Consider the following 14,956-nt stretch of genomic DNA (forward strand, 5'->3'; position numbering starts at 1 on the left):
CTTCTTTCTTCAGTCCCCTCGCTGTGCCACACCATGTGGCAATATCATCGGCTGTCCAATTCCTACACGTCAGCAGATTGAAACATCGTTAGCCTCACCCTTCAAACATGCCGGACCTTGTTCGACTCGCAATCGTCACTATCAGCCTTGCGGCACAGATCAAGCACGTCCTGTATGTAAGCGACTTATGATTTCGTGTACGTTTGCGCAACAGTCCCTAGGTCTTTCTTAGCGGTGTTCTTCCGTCAGAATGGACGGCCAAAGAAGTTCCTAAGCTTCTGTGTACAAATTTCCCAGTCCGTAAGCACATCTTGGTGGTTGTCAAACCACACCATTGTCGTGCTTAGCAAGTTGAATATCAGGTTGGCCAACATTACGGTTGCATCCCATCTGTTGTGAGTATTCACACACTCATACATGGCGATCAAATCTTCCGCGTCTACGTTATCTGTTCCGCAGAACGTTCCTGGATCTTTCGAATACACCAGGACAAGAGTTTAGGCTGTGATGGTGTTAATACCGATGTGGAGCTTTCTGATCTCTTGGGGTTTCCTGCAACTCCACCAAAATGTCACGGGACAGAATTAGTGAAGCGTAGGTGTATTTGCAAGTATTGCTATGCCCCAAATCGGCTGTGCGCATTTCTTAGGTGCTTCCCATAAATGAGCCCTTTCATCAGCATCCGATGAGATAGCGAGGGGGCCCGCCATAGACTATGACGAGCAAACCGAGGAGGTCGCTTCGGGGCGAAAGCAACCACCAGCCTCCATGGAAGCGGTAACTACCGCGAAGGCCACTCTCGTGACCCTGACCCTGGCAAGCTGACCGTCATGGAAATGCTAGGGATTGATGCAGGGGGACAACTTCAAGGAGTTACTTTCGTGGAAACCACGTAGACTTCCGCTTTCCAAATGACCACGTGGTTGCCTCTAATGCGGGGACGATCGCGCAACATTGGAGGCGGAGTCCGCAGGAACGATGCAATGTCATGGGCGGGATTTTGAGAAGAATTGGACGATTATGATTGGAAAAGAGAGAGTAATCAGAATCCATGTTCTAGCTACCTAGGGAAGACGACTGCCTTAAAGAAGAACACATTTGACGCAGTGTGTGTGTCCTGACTTGTCCGGATGTGTGCTCAGACATGTAGTGAACTCTGACTAGAATCTGACAACTTGTTCAAATATGTAAATAAACTTTTTTCTATCGCTCCTACTGCCGCGCGTATTCATCGCTATGCCTGGAGGATTCCTGGCTTAAACGCTACCCCGAGGCTCAACAGTATATACAAGTTACAGTGACAGTGTGTACAGAAGATGGCTGGCGGAAGCAGCCACACGCTCTTTTCTACAAATCGTCGTCTTCGTTCATACTCACACTATGCCTCACTACTCCGTAACAATGTGTTCGCTTCGCTAAATAACTATTCACCTCAGAAAAATATGGCGGGAATCATGCTGATCCATCGCGGTATATGCGGTCACGCCATACAGGGTGTTCCAGCGAACACTTCCAAATTTATTTAAGGTTGCCTGTGGCAGATAGCCCAATTCTAGTTAATGAGCTGGTCTACTCGAAAAGGCGGACATTACTTGCACAAATAATTGAAATGTATATTCGACTAATTGGCAAAAATTAACTAATTAGGTTTTTAACTAATTACCTGATGGGCCATATTGCAATTTACAAATTGTAGCCGTGGCGTTCGCAAGGCAGGTCCACTTGGAACGAATTCTCACGTTGGCACCAGTTTCGAGATATTAATTCCCGAACTTTGTGGAGAAATGCATTGGCGTTCCAGTTGCTCTTAACAAAACGTCGCTTTTTGCATTGAAGTACAAAATTAACTCCACGGCTACAATTTGTAAATTGCAATATGGCCCATCAGGTAATTAGTTGAAAATTAATTAGTGAATTTCTGTTAATTATTCGATCAGGCATGTCAAGTGTAGATCCAAGTGTAGATGCGTACAACAAAAGCAGTTCAATTACTTCTATTGTACTGACACCAGCTACGGAGCACGAACTGACAGACATCATGCGTAACCTAAAGAATAATGCAGCTGCAGGTTACGACGATATCAAACCAGCTGCCGTGAAACACGTAATGGACATAATTTGCAGTCCTTTAACTCATGTCATTAACTGTATGCTCGAACAGGGTGTGTTCCCAGAAGCACTCAAGCTGGCTAGAGTGTGCCCGGTGCACAAAGGTGGCACAGACTACACTTTTAATAATTACCGACCCATATCGGTATTACCGGTGATGTCAAAGATTTTTGAGACAATCATAAACGTCCGCATTGATAGTTTTGTCCAAAAGTACTCTATTATGTCTGACGTGCAATATGGGTTTAGAAAAAAAAGATCCTGTGAAGAAGCGTTACTCTCTATTAAGCATGAAATAATAAATAACATTGAACAAAGATTATACACCATTGGTCTCTTTTTAGATTTAAGAAAAGCTTTTGATTCTGTAAACCACGACATTTTGCTGACTAAGATGTATGATTGTGGAATAAGAGGGATAGCACATGACTTGATTCGAAGTTACTTACAAGACAGATATCAGTATGTATCTATTAACAATTCCAAATCTCCGAAACTAAAGATACTACAGGGCGTCCCACAGGGATCTATACTTGGACCCTTGTTGTTTAACCTGTACATAAACGATCTTTCTTACATACCATATTCTCAAAGTGTAATTATGTATGCTGATGATACCAATGTGTTTTTTTCCGGAAAGTCATTGCAAACGTTACAGATTTCAATAAATAATTACCTAAAACTACTTATGTGGTGGTTGCACACCAACAAACTGCAACTTAATATCACCAAAACTAAATACATCATTTTTGCACCTATAAACAAACCAATGAATTTTAAGTTAACAATATTGTATCAAGATGTGCAAATAGAACAAGTAGAAGCTCATAAGTTCTTGGGCATTTGGTTTAGAAGCGATATGTCCTGGACAACACATGTAGAAAAATTATCTGCAGAACTTAGTAAAATCACGGGATGCTTTAACAGAATCCGGGAATTAATTCCGCTTTGGCTTAAAAAAGTATTATATTACTCCATGTTCTACTCTCGACTTACATATTGCTTGCTCGTTTGGGGTACGACATACTCAAAAAACTATCAACAATTGATAATATTACAAAAGAGAGTCCTTAGATGCTTTGAAAACTACACAGGTAGGCTTCAAGATCTGCGAACGCATGATTTGTTTATTAAACACACTTTACTGAAAGCTAACCAGATATACTACTATAGGCTATTCCAACATATAAAAACGAACAAACTCTACACAGCTAAATCATCCGAATCAAAATGTCGGTATTCCCTACGCAATGAAACTAGGGTAATACCGAAGTTCAGAACAGTTTATGGCAGGCAACATATAGGCTACCAGGTTCCGCAATTACTAAATCGCCTAAGTCCCCTTGATTTTTGTACTTTGTCAAAAAAATCTATGAAACTGTATATTATAGAGCATCAAATGGAATATGCATGATGTGTATCATTTTCGTGTCATACTGTTATGCTTTTTTTTAATTTTTTTAACTGAATTATGCAATTCACTTTCGTCTCCTATGTTATTTTTTACTGAAGTCATAGGAAATTTATTCTACAGATTCTTAATCATCTGTATTTAACTACTGTCTAATGCGCATATTTCTTTTGTATTCCGGGCCACTTATCCGGATTAATTTGATTTAATCTACATGTCATACATCATGTGATCTGTATACTGCTTATGTGACATTTAATTTGATATGAACATGTATTTCGTATTGTCATTTGTACCGCTGACGCTGAGTGTCAACAGGAGCGGGAGCCCTTTGTCAGGCCTTTGTAGCCTTTTGCTCCTGCTCCTTGTTTCTGTAATGGAAGCAAAATAAACTTCAAACTTCAAACTTCAAAAAAAACTTCAATTTCTTGTGCAAGAGTGTCCGCCTCTTCGAGTAGACCAGCTCATGAAGTAGAATTGTGCTATCTGCCACAGGCCACCGATCAGAATGTTTGAAAGTGTGCGCTGAAACACCCTGTATATATATATGTATATATATATATATATATATATATATATATATCAGTGAAGCAAAGAGTAACAGGAGCCGGCACAAAAGTAGTTCAAAAAAATAGAAGCACGTAGGAAAAACATCACAAGACTGTACTGACGTTTCGGCCGGGGTCCGGCCTTCATCAAGAGTGATATATATATATATATATATATATATATATATATATTGCAACGAAAAGGATACGACGTACGTTCTGTTTCGCATGTTTCGGCGGGTGCCTTTGTTAAAGTAAGAAGGACTTCTTACCTGGTACTTAGTACTTCTTACTTTGACAAAAGCTGGTCCACCAGCCGAAACGTCACAAATATCCTAGGCGATACGCGTGTACTTCGTACTGTTTTGTTTGACGTTATTCCTACGTTGCCAGCGTGAGTGCTACTCTGACATACTATGTATATATATACTCAACAGATCAGAACGAAGATGTACAGTAGCTGAAATAATTATATTTTGCACTTTCTATAATACATCGAAATATAACCGTAATATCACAAAGTTTTATAACTGGAAATGTGGAAACATGTAACCACGTTTGTAATTACGTGCCCTTATCACAAAAGATATCGGTGTAGCACGCTATGCTTACAAATTAGAAAAAGAATCCATCACTATTACTTGGTAGGAAAGCTATTTAGTCAAATACAGCTTGGTCGGAGAAAAAATTCCACAATTTTTTCTTTCTGTGAAGAAATAAATGGCGCACTGCCAAAGCTTGGTACAACCTACAGTTTCGCGAACTGTCAAAACAAGCTATACCAGAAGAGGTGTTTTAGCATGTTGCTTTCCTGGCTGTCCAGTCAACATATCTTGCCGTAGAGTGGATGATTGTTCTAGCAAGGCTTGCGTAACCAAAATTAGCAGCTCCAGAAATTTAGAACCATTAAGTGCTTCGACTGTGTCCCTAAATGTCTGCGGCAACAATAAAGCGTCGCCCGCGGTCTTCTGGACTGAATTCATGGAGGCCTGAAAACAAACCACTGTGACAGCAATGACAATTTGCTTCTATTGTACAGCGGGCAAAAAAGCATTTCATCTACACTTCTAAGCAATAGGGCAAACGTTGCCTAGTGAGACGAACACAAGTTTTTTCTCTTCAGCAAGAACAGAACTGACTACATGGCGACGTCTTAAAGGAGCCAAATTTGACCCTCATTACGAGGAAGCTGCTTTAAAGCGTAAATGAATAAGTCTGATGATGTGCACCTGCTTGTGAACTCCTCATCTTGGCTCGGTTTACAGAACCGATGGAGCAATCAATGACTGAGGAAGTGTAAAAGAACATGCTAGAGAGAGCGATGCTTCGACGGGCACAAATATATTTCGGCTGTCAGTTTATATTCAAGATAACGACGAAAAACACACATCTGCCATTGTGGAGGGTTGGAGTAAGGAGCGAAAAGTGACCCAGTTGGGCTGGTCAAGCCAGTCTAAAGATCTTAACCCTATCGGACAATTTTAAAAAGAACGGGAACACCACTTGAAGCAGAAAGCCTCGAGCAATGCCGACCAAAAAGGTTTTGGCAATTCCTGCAGCGGGAACGGTCAATAATGCCTCAAATGGTTGTTTACAAATTGAAGGTATGATTGCCGTGTAGTTGTCAAGATGTAATCAATGACAATGCCTTGCCTACAAAGTGCTAACTAGGTGTACCCTTTTTTTCAGACTAGTATATAGTGTCCTACAAATTTATTTTTCAATGAGAGCAGTGTCACTGTTAAGTTTCTAATACTGATGAATAGCTAGCGGAACTTCATATCGAACGCCATTTTTAGGTCATCATCGTTGGCCTTCCGGTTCGCATCTATCTATATATATGTACACGGGCTGCGTCGGTTGCCAGAGACGGCCGAAATTATTGCATTGAAAAGTATAAATAAAAAATACCTACAGCGCACAAGGAAACCTTCCAAATTCATATTCAGCGAAGCTGCAAAATACTTGTGCTGGTGCCATTTCACAAACTGGTCCTGTGAGAACATGTACGCGTGTACTCGCTGTTTTAACACGAAATAAATATTTAATATTCAGCTGCCCATTCACCATAGCAGTCGCGGCCGTGGCCCTTGAAGAGAAAATCTGAAACTCGTCTTTATCAAGGCAGTTATGAAAAATTCTTCATGTTTTATAAAAGACTTGCATGAAAGGGTTGGGGTATATATTTATAGTGTTTATACACCAGTAAACGCGGTGAACTCATGTCTACCTTTCTTTACCAAAAACATAATGTGTATTCTCTGCTGATTGGCGGCTGTAACCTAATGGCAAATGTATTTTGATGTTTATACATCATCATATTAGCTTATTGCACTTTCATTTTATTGCATATTGCAATTTCAAAGCATTAGACTGCCTTTTTCCGTGTTTTGTCCAAGTCCTACATAATTTATAATGTTATTGCCCGCTAGAAAACATCTGTAATACTAGACTGCTACCACAGATGCCATGCGGGTGCAGATGATGTTATTAACATCTTTGAAGTACACGGAATCATCACTGTGAGAAGAGCTGAAACTGCACTTTGTGAAGGCTCTGGTAAAGTTGCGTTGGCAACCTAACCTAAAGTGAAATATGGTCCCCATTTTAGACGTCTAGAAAAGGTTCACCACCATCCCCAGCGGACTTTTTATAGAGTATGGTCAAAACTTCAGTCTACCTCGCACAAAAACTCGGCTTTTGAGTACTGAAAGAACTACAAAAGGTCTGACCGCAAACATCCTGCAAGTGCGAATGATCCGAAATACAAATACACGCCGCTAACTTCGGCGCACTTGTATAATGTGCTCCGATTATTTCAATAAACAATGCGACATAATGTTTTTGAAAATATCTACACTTCTCATTCAAACACGTCTTTTTACAATTAGCGTGTACTCGCTTATATAGGGGTCTATCTTAATTTATATATACAGGCATCCCAGCACAATATTGTGGTTCTCTGTGAAAAAAAGGGCCGGTTTGCCCTAAGGGTGACGCTTTGCCAGTACTAGCAAGGATGAGTGCTTGAACTCCTCTGACGGAGTCCTAACCTTCATTACACGGGCTTCTTAAAAACAAAGCTCGAACAAACCTGGACGAAGGTTTCTTCATCTACGAAGCTTTGTTTTTGAGAAACCCGCGTAAATTTTGCTTTGTGCTCCATACGGGTGGATGTCAGTTTTTTTTGTTAATGAACCATGCTCCACATTGAGGAATTCTGCGGCACTGAGGCGTCGCACGCAATGTAACTGCTATGCTGCAAAACACAAACAGTTGTCTGGCGTCTGCGAGCCATCTCACAACGCTGCTGTAGTGAGGACCACTGCTATTGGCGTTAGTGGCATCCGACCTAGGTGAGACGTGAGATGAAACTGACGGCAAATGATAGGCCTTAGTTAACACGCACTGCAATATTCAAAACCTCTTGCTTCGCGTGAGCTGTCAGTTCCTTTCAGACTAGTGTATACACAGCAGCTCACATTCGATCGAAAGTAAAGCACGCTAGTTATCTTCGGCAGGGCGCACTCACTCTCTGGGCACACCGGTAACAGCCGCAGTCGCCCAACGGAAGAGTTCCCAGATGCAGGCGAGTGTGTACGGCATTTGCTTCCTGTCTTCCCAGGTGGGCTGCCGATGTGGCCCCACCGCCTCGTCTACTTCACGCTGCACACGAGCTTGGACTGTGTCCACATTCTGTGCGAACTGAAACAATCCCCAGCCAAGCACTCCTGAGGTGCTAAGGGTTCCGGCTGTCAGGAATGAGGTAATGTTGCCCACCAGGGATTCGTCTGTATAAAAGTACAGTGGCATCATAAATGGCATCACAACATGTTTAAAATATTTGCGAAAGGCTATAAAAACTGTCACTGCGTTAATGAGGTGTAATTTTCCTTTCTCTGACAGTGGTCATACATTGCGTTTGCGTATAAATGTATCCAGTGTTCAATGTAATTTTCCATTACGTAGTACAACCGCTGTCCAAGATTATGAGCATTCAAGCCTGCGTCTCGCTCTTCGAGTTTCAATTATCATTTCGCACATTCCACAAAGCACACTTACACACACTCAAAACATTTCTTCATCTAGGACTTCTGTAGATATATTTTTTTTAAGAACGGCAAGAGGAGTTGCATCCACTTGAGCCTTACTGTACAGACAAAACATCACTGGAGTTCCACTCGACCACGCAGGATACCGTTTGCAATTAATTAAGTGCCGATATATACTGAACCTGCTTTGTAAGGTGCTGCAGTCACAGTGCTAATTTATTATAGCAATAACTTGCTTAAGAAGCTGTTTCACTGTAACAGTTCAATTTGTTATTCAGGCTCTACTTTCAGATTTCCGAGTCACGATAGTACATTGTTTATTATTATTTTATATAGTACCCTTCTTATCACCATTACCTCTGTATACTGCTGCAATATTTTTTTTTTCGTGCACACGCTTCTGCTGCTTAAGTCCTACTCTGGAAATATAGTTAGTATAGCTAAATAATTTATTTTGACAATATGACTTCGTCAAGAGGCGCTGACGGATTTCATTGAATCTTGGATGTTTTTTGCTGTAATTTCGCGTCACCTTCTTAATTCTGTCTCGGTCACTAGTTTTCCTGATGATAAATCAAAGTAACTATTGCATATACAGAAGTACTGATGGAGCTTGAGTCGGGCTTCTCTGCCTGTTGTGACATAAGCGCCACCATTCTAAAATTTTAAACAGTGTGGGGGACGGGGCAATTATATGAGGACAACAAACCACCCGGCACTGGTTTTGAACTCACGTTTGTTTGATGCTGCGCGTGGAATATATATGCACAAACATCAATTGGAGGCCAGCGCCTAGTGTCATTCGTGTTTCTTACCTATTTGCCTAGTTTTTTCTGCTGTTTAAGCCATGACTTTTACCAACTAGGCAGTGTCAATGCAACAGTTGTGTTGCGCAAGAAAATGGGAGAATTACCGGTAAAGAGGCCCCTGGAAAACTTCTTGTCGTCCTCAATCTTTTTAAGGTATCCGCAAATAAAGTCGTTGCTTTCGTTTCCATACTCTTTCTCTTTGTAGGCGCGCACTTGTTTCCTGGAAGGAGAAGACAAATAGTGTCTCACTTTCTGCAACGCAAAGTTGTTTTTGAGTTGTTAAAACGGCTTTTGATGTCTCATTATCAAATTTTCTCAGGAAATTTGTTTTTTACCAATTTCTTATTGTATTCCTATCAGTATTCATTTCATTAGAAATAGTTATTGACTTTGTTTACAAATTTATTTTATTTCATTGTTTTCGTTAGAGATCGTGGTCAACTTTACCGTGGTAATGGGCCATAGAGAAAGCTACATTTTAAATAAAATATTTTTTGGGATGCAAAAACCTAATTAGGTAGCTGAACATTGAGAAAATGCAAGACCTCGTACTCATTCAACAAATTAACATTATTTCATTTGCACTTCCGTCGAATTTCATTGTTAAGAGCATTCGCCTGGAAATAAAAATTCGGCAGAGACACTTAACACCGCTTACGTGTAGGAATGCGAAAGCATTATATCGTTGGTAGACCACGGCACGTCATGAACGCGCTCACTTTAAACACTCATGACGTGGCGCAACCTCCTCCCGATTGTCTGCGCCGTTACGCGTAGACAATTAATTAATTCATTAATCACAATTCATCAATCACGCATGCACTAGGCTACACCTCTAATCAGCCAGATGGCAGCCATGTGACGTGTGCAATGACGTACGCGATAGGCTCAACTTTACCAAGCCAGAGCCGTGTAGCCGTGTGAATCTTGCACGTCTCGCGACCCGGAGGTCTGTGTTCGATTCCCACCAAGACCGAAATGTACAAAATTTTCCTTTCAATGCCATTTTTTTCTTCGTTTAAAGAATCTTCCTAGGAAATGTGACGTCAATCCCAGCATTTTTTACTGGTTTTTACACTTTGCGCCTTCACGTATTTTTGGTAACATCTTTCGCTCATGCCGACTACTAAAGATTTTCGCGTGATAAGACATACACTGCTTTCGCATTAATAAATTCAGCTCTCATGACACAATTTTCCAGCGGTGTCACATAGAAAGTTCTTGAGTTTTTCGCAGTCTTTCTGTGAACTTCCAAACTACTTCACCGCCTCCACAGTTCGAACTGGTGAAAAGGTCGTACTTTATTATATTTATTGCTCTCCTCAGGTAACCGTCTAAAACAGGAATAATACACGAGACTTCCTCGTGAGAAGATGCAAATTGTATGAAGAAGCAGACTGTAATTTCAACAGCATACAAACCATAAACAGCTTAACTGAGCGCTTCAACCGCACTCTTTGCAAAATGCTCACAACGCACGTCGACTCCGACCATACCAACTGGGACATGCTTCTCCCTTTTGTAACGTGCGCTTATAACACCGCAAGGGAAGCGACTACTGGCTTATCACCATTCTTTCTATTATATGGCAGCGAACCATCGTGCACCTTGGGCACTGTACTATCCGAACCCGGCGCCTCCGAATGCCGGCCCGTCTCAGAACTAGCCAAGTACGCAGAAGAACACCTTGCCACGGCTACTAAATTCTTACCTAGAAGCCGGAATTGACATTCATGCCTTGACACCTTCGGAGCTCATCTGTCTTGCGAAAACTATAATTTAAATGACCATGGTACAGTGAAACCACGTGTACTCACAGTGAAAGAAATGCGATTACTCCCTTTAATATTATTACGGGCCACCTCCTTGCATTAAGGAAGAAGACGACGATCGCCGAAAAACGCTGCGCGTGTTCAGCCATCTTGGCCATCTCTGCCAACAATCGCTGTAGATAAATACTATCCCTTTTTCGTCTATTTGACGCCCCCTCACACATTGGTGGGAGGTGCTGGGTATTCTCGCCAGAGGACGGAGCTCCGAAGCGGTCGGCGCTGCGGTGCGACCACCATGGCACACCAACCGGAATCTGCTTCTGCGCCGCGGACACCGATTGTAGTCGTCCAACCCCGAGACCCTGGAATGTTCAACGGCACCGATGGTATCGACGTTGAGGAATGGCTCACGCTATACGAATGGGTGAGCGATTCCAACCACTGGGACCTGACAGTCATGCTGGCCAATGTGGTGTTTTATCTTAGTGGAACGGCGAAGTTGTGGTATGACAATCACGACGCCGACTTCGGAAGCTGGGATACATTCAAACAAAAGCTCCGTGACCTGTTCGGTAACGCCTCCAGTCGAAAAATCATTGCGAAGCAACAGCTGTCAACTCGCACCCAGACGTCCACGGAATCGTATTTGTCTTACATACAGGATGTGCTGGCGCTGTGCCGTAAAGCTGACAGTAACATGTCAGAGTCTGACAGGGTTGGCCACGTCCTGAAAGGGATAGCGGACGACGCATTCAATCTGCTCATGTGCAGAAATTGTGCTACCGTCGATGCCATGATCGAGGAGTGTCAGCGCTTCGAGCAGGCTAAGAGCCGCCGTATTCAACGACTATTCGCCCGGCTTCCCAACACCGCTGCAACGTCTTCGTGTGAAGAGCGGCCGCCATCTAACCTTTCACCGCCGTCGGCCGAATTGACGAGGATTGTCCGTCGTGAAATCGAGGCAATGGCTCCCGCTAGCCTCTTTACCAACTCTAACGCCGGCGACTCGAGCACACCAGCGGTTTCGCTAGTCCAAGCCATCGTGCGAAACGAACTCGCGAATCTCGGGGTTCACGCTGCTTGCGCCGTTGTCAGCCCTACATCCGCTTCCGGGGCCCCGACATCGTTCCCTCGATATCCGTGGTTCGCTCCACGATCGCGAAACCCTGCTGATTGGCGAACTGAAGACGATCGGCCTATCTGCTTTCACTGCCGCCGTGTCGGGCACGTTGCTCGCTACTGTCACAACCGCTGGTCGTTCCCGCAACGTACTCCATCCTTTGGCCATGCTCGCCGCCTTGATCGCAGCCCTTTTGAACCACTATCTGCAGCACACCCCTACAATCCTGACGCTGCCACGACATGGTCCAGCCGCTCGCCATCACCTAGAGGTCACCAGTCGCGTTCGCAACCGTACCGCCGTCCCTCCTCCCGCTCCCCGCCACCTCGCCGCGCCCCGTCGCCGAGCAACCGTGGCTCCTTCACTCCGGAAAACTAAACGATGCAGCGCCCGGAGGTAACGCTGCATCTACGACTCTGCCTGAAAACCCTCTAGTTACTCTGCCGACTCGACGCTGTCTGTTGGACGTTCACGTTGATGGCGTGACGATTTCTGCACTTGTCGACACCGGGGCTTATATTTCCGTCATGAGCTCTGGTCTTCGCCGTCGCCTAAAGAAGGTGGTCACACCTGCTGTTTCCCACGTTGTAAGAGTGGCCGATGGAGGAACTCCCACCATCCTTGGCATGTGCACCGCCCGCGTCACAATCGCCAGTCACCCAACTACTGTTTTATTTGCCGTTCTTGAACAATGTCCGTACGACGTTATTCTTGGTCTGGACTTTCTCGCGACTCATTCTGCCCTAATTGACTGTGCAACTGGCCTCCTGCAGCTTGAACTACCTTACCTAGCCGATGCCCCAACCACCCCTTCGGCACGTCTCTGCTCTCTCGACTATGTACGCATGCCCCCGCAAGCCGCCATATATATCGCCATGGTCTCGAGCCCTCCTGTCGCTGATGGCGATTACGTGCTATCCCCGGTAACGGACGTTCTGCTCGCCATGAACGTCGCCATGCCTAACACCCTCGTGACCGTCACCGGCAACCGCATCGCCATTCCTATTTTAAACTTCAGCGCCTCTCCTCAACTGATTCCGGCAGGCATGTCACTCGCCGCCATCACTGCTGCCGAAGACTGCGAGATTTGTGCGTTGGATCCCACCCGTTCCTCCAGTTCGTCCTTCCTTTGCACCACAACCAGTTCGCCGCGTGATGTCTTTGTCAGAATGATCCCTGATGACCTTCCTCTTGATCAAGCTACTGACCTTCGCCGCCTCCTGGAGTCTTACCACGACATTTTCGACTTCGACGATCGTTCTCTGAGCCAAACGTCTGTTGTCCAACATCGCATCGACACGGGGAACGCGAGCCCTATCCGTCGCCGTCCTTATCGTGTCTCCCTCGCCGAACGTCGTGTGATCGAAGGCGAAGTTGACAAAATGCTCACAAAAGGCGTTATCGAACCTTCTTCCAGTCCGTGGGCGTCCCCTGTGGTGCTAGTAAAAAAGAAAGACGGCAGCTGGCGCTTTTGTGTTGACCACCGACACTTGAACAACATCACACGCAAGGACGTCTACCCTCTGCCCCGAATCGATGACGCCTTGGACTGCCTCCACGGCGCCACGTACTTTTCCTCCATCGACCTACGCTCCGGATACTGGCAGATTACCGTTGATGCCATGGACCGTGAAAAGACTGCGTTCGTCACACCGGATGGACTTTACCAATTCAAGGTTATGCCTTTTGGATTGTGTAATGCCCCCGCGACCTTCGAGCGAATGATGGATTCTCTCCTTCGGGGCTATAAGTGGTCTACGTGTTTATGTTATCTAGATGACGTGATTGTATTTTCGCCTACTTTTGAGGACCACCTAGCCCGCCTGTCGGCCATTCTTGATGTGTTTCGCCGCGCTGGCCTACAACTCAACTCCTCCAAGTGTCGTTTCGCTCGGCGTCACATCACCGTTCTCGGACACCTTGTTAGTGCTAGCGGTGTCCAACCTGACCCCGACAAGGTTAGTGCCGTCCGAGACTTTCCTGTTCCTCGCTCAGTTAGCGATGTACGGAGCTTTGTCGGCTTGTGTTCCTACTTCCGCCGCTTCGTCAGAAATTTTGCCGACATTGCCCGGCCGCTTACTGACCTACTCAAGAAGGACATCTCTTTTTCCTGGGGTCGTGCACAAGCTGCCGCATTCACCACCCTTGTCAGTTTACTGACTTCACCGCCTATTTTGGCGCATTATGACCCGTCGGCCCCTACAGAAGTTCGCACCGACGCAAGTGGCCACGGCATAGGTGCAGTACTCGCCCAACGCCAGAACGACCAGGACCGTGTCATTGCCTACGCCAGCCGCCTTCTCTCGTCGTCGGAGTGGAATTATTCGATAACTGAGCGCGAATGCCTGGCTTTGGTCTGGGCTGTGGCAAAATTTCGCCCTTATTTGTACGGCCGAACTTTTTCCGTTGTCACGGACCACCATGCCCTTTGCTGGCTCTCGTCGCTGAAGGATCCTACAGGAAGGCTTGGCCGCTGGGCGTTACGACTACAGGAATACACCTTTGACGTGCTCTGCAAATCTGGCCGGATGCATCAAGATGCTGACTGTTTATCCCGCTACCCTGTCGATCCTCCCGACACCACCGAACGTGATACCGGTGACTTTGTCATGGCTATTGCTGATCTGGCCAACATACGCGCTGAACGGCAAAGTGACGACACGTTACGCTCTATAATTGACCGCCTCAATTCTCGTCAGCCCGACCCATCGCTTCGTCTGTTTGAGCTTCACGACGATATTCTTTACCGTCGTAGTACCACTCCCGACGGCCCAGAGCTTCTGATTGTTCTCCCCAAGCATCTTCGTGCTACTGTTCTCCAGGAACTCCACGATGCTCCGACCGCTGGCCATCTTGGCGTATCCCGCACATACGATCGCGTGCGGCGCCGGTTTTTCTGGCCTGGTCTGTACCGATCTGTTCGACGCTACATTGCTGCGTGTGACCTTTGTCAGCGACGTAAACGGCCCTCAGGGTTGCCTGCAGGCCTTCTGCATCCAATTCACATACCCCAGGAGCCATTCTACCGCGTCGGTCTCGACCTACTCGGCCCATTTCCTTCGTCTGCTTCAGGGAACAAGTGGATCGCAGTTGCGACCGACTACGCTACGCGTTTTGCCATCAAGCGAGCTTTGC

The 14,956-nt window shown here is 45.3% G+C and overlaps 1 protein-coding gene across 3 annotated transcripts in view; it reads right to left on the reverse strand.

The window, feature by feature from the left end:
• Positions 1-14,956, reverse strand: part of LOC119459204 (cytochrome P450 2C31) — a 273,595-nt gene that overhangs the window by 19,961 nt on the left and 238,678 nt on the right. For all 3 annotated transcript variants that reach the window (XM_049671234.1, XM_049671235.1, XM_049671233.1), the window contains 2 exons: positions 9,034-9,149; positions 7,601-7,859 (listed from right to left, as the gene is read on the reverse strand). In XM_049671234.1, the coding sequence (XP_049527191.1) occupies positions 7,601-7,859; positions 9,034-9,149 (375 nt within the window). The remainder of the gene's footprint in view (positions 1-7,600; positions 7,860-9,033; positions 9,150-14,956) is intronic.

This window comes from Dermacentor silvarum, chromosome 7, assembly GCF_013339745.2.
Source record: "Dermacentor silvarum isolate Dsil-2018 chromosome 7, BIME_Dsil_1.4, whole genome shotgun sequence".
NCBI lineage: Eukaryota > Metazoa > Arthropoda > Arachnida > Ixodida > Ixodidae > Dermacentor > Dermacentor silvarum.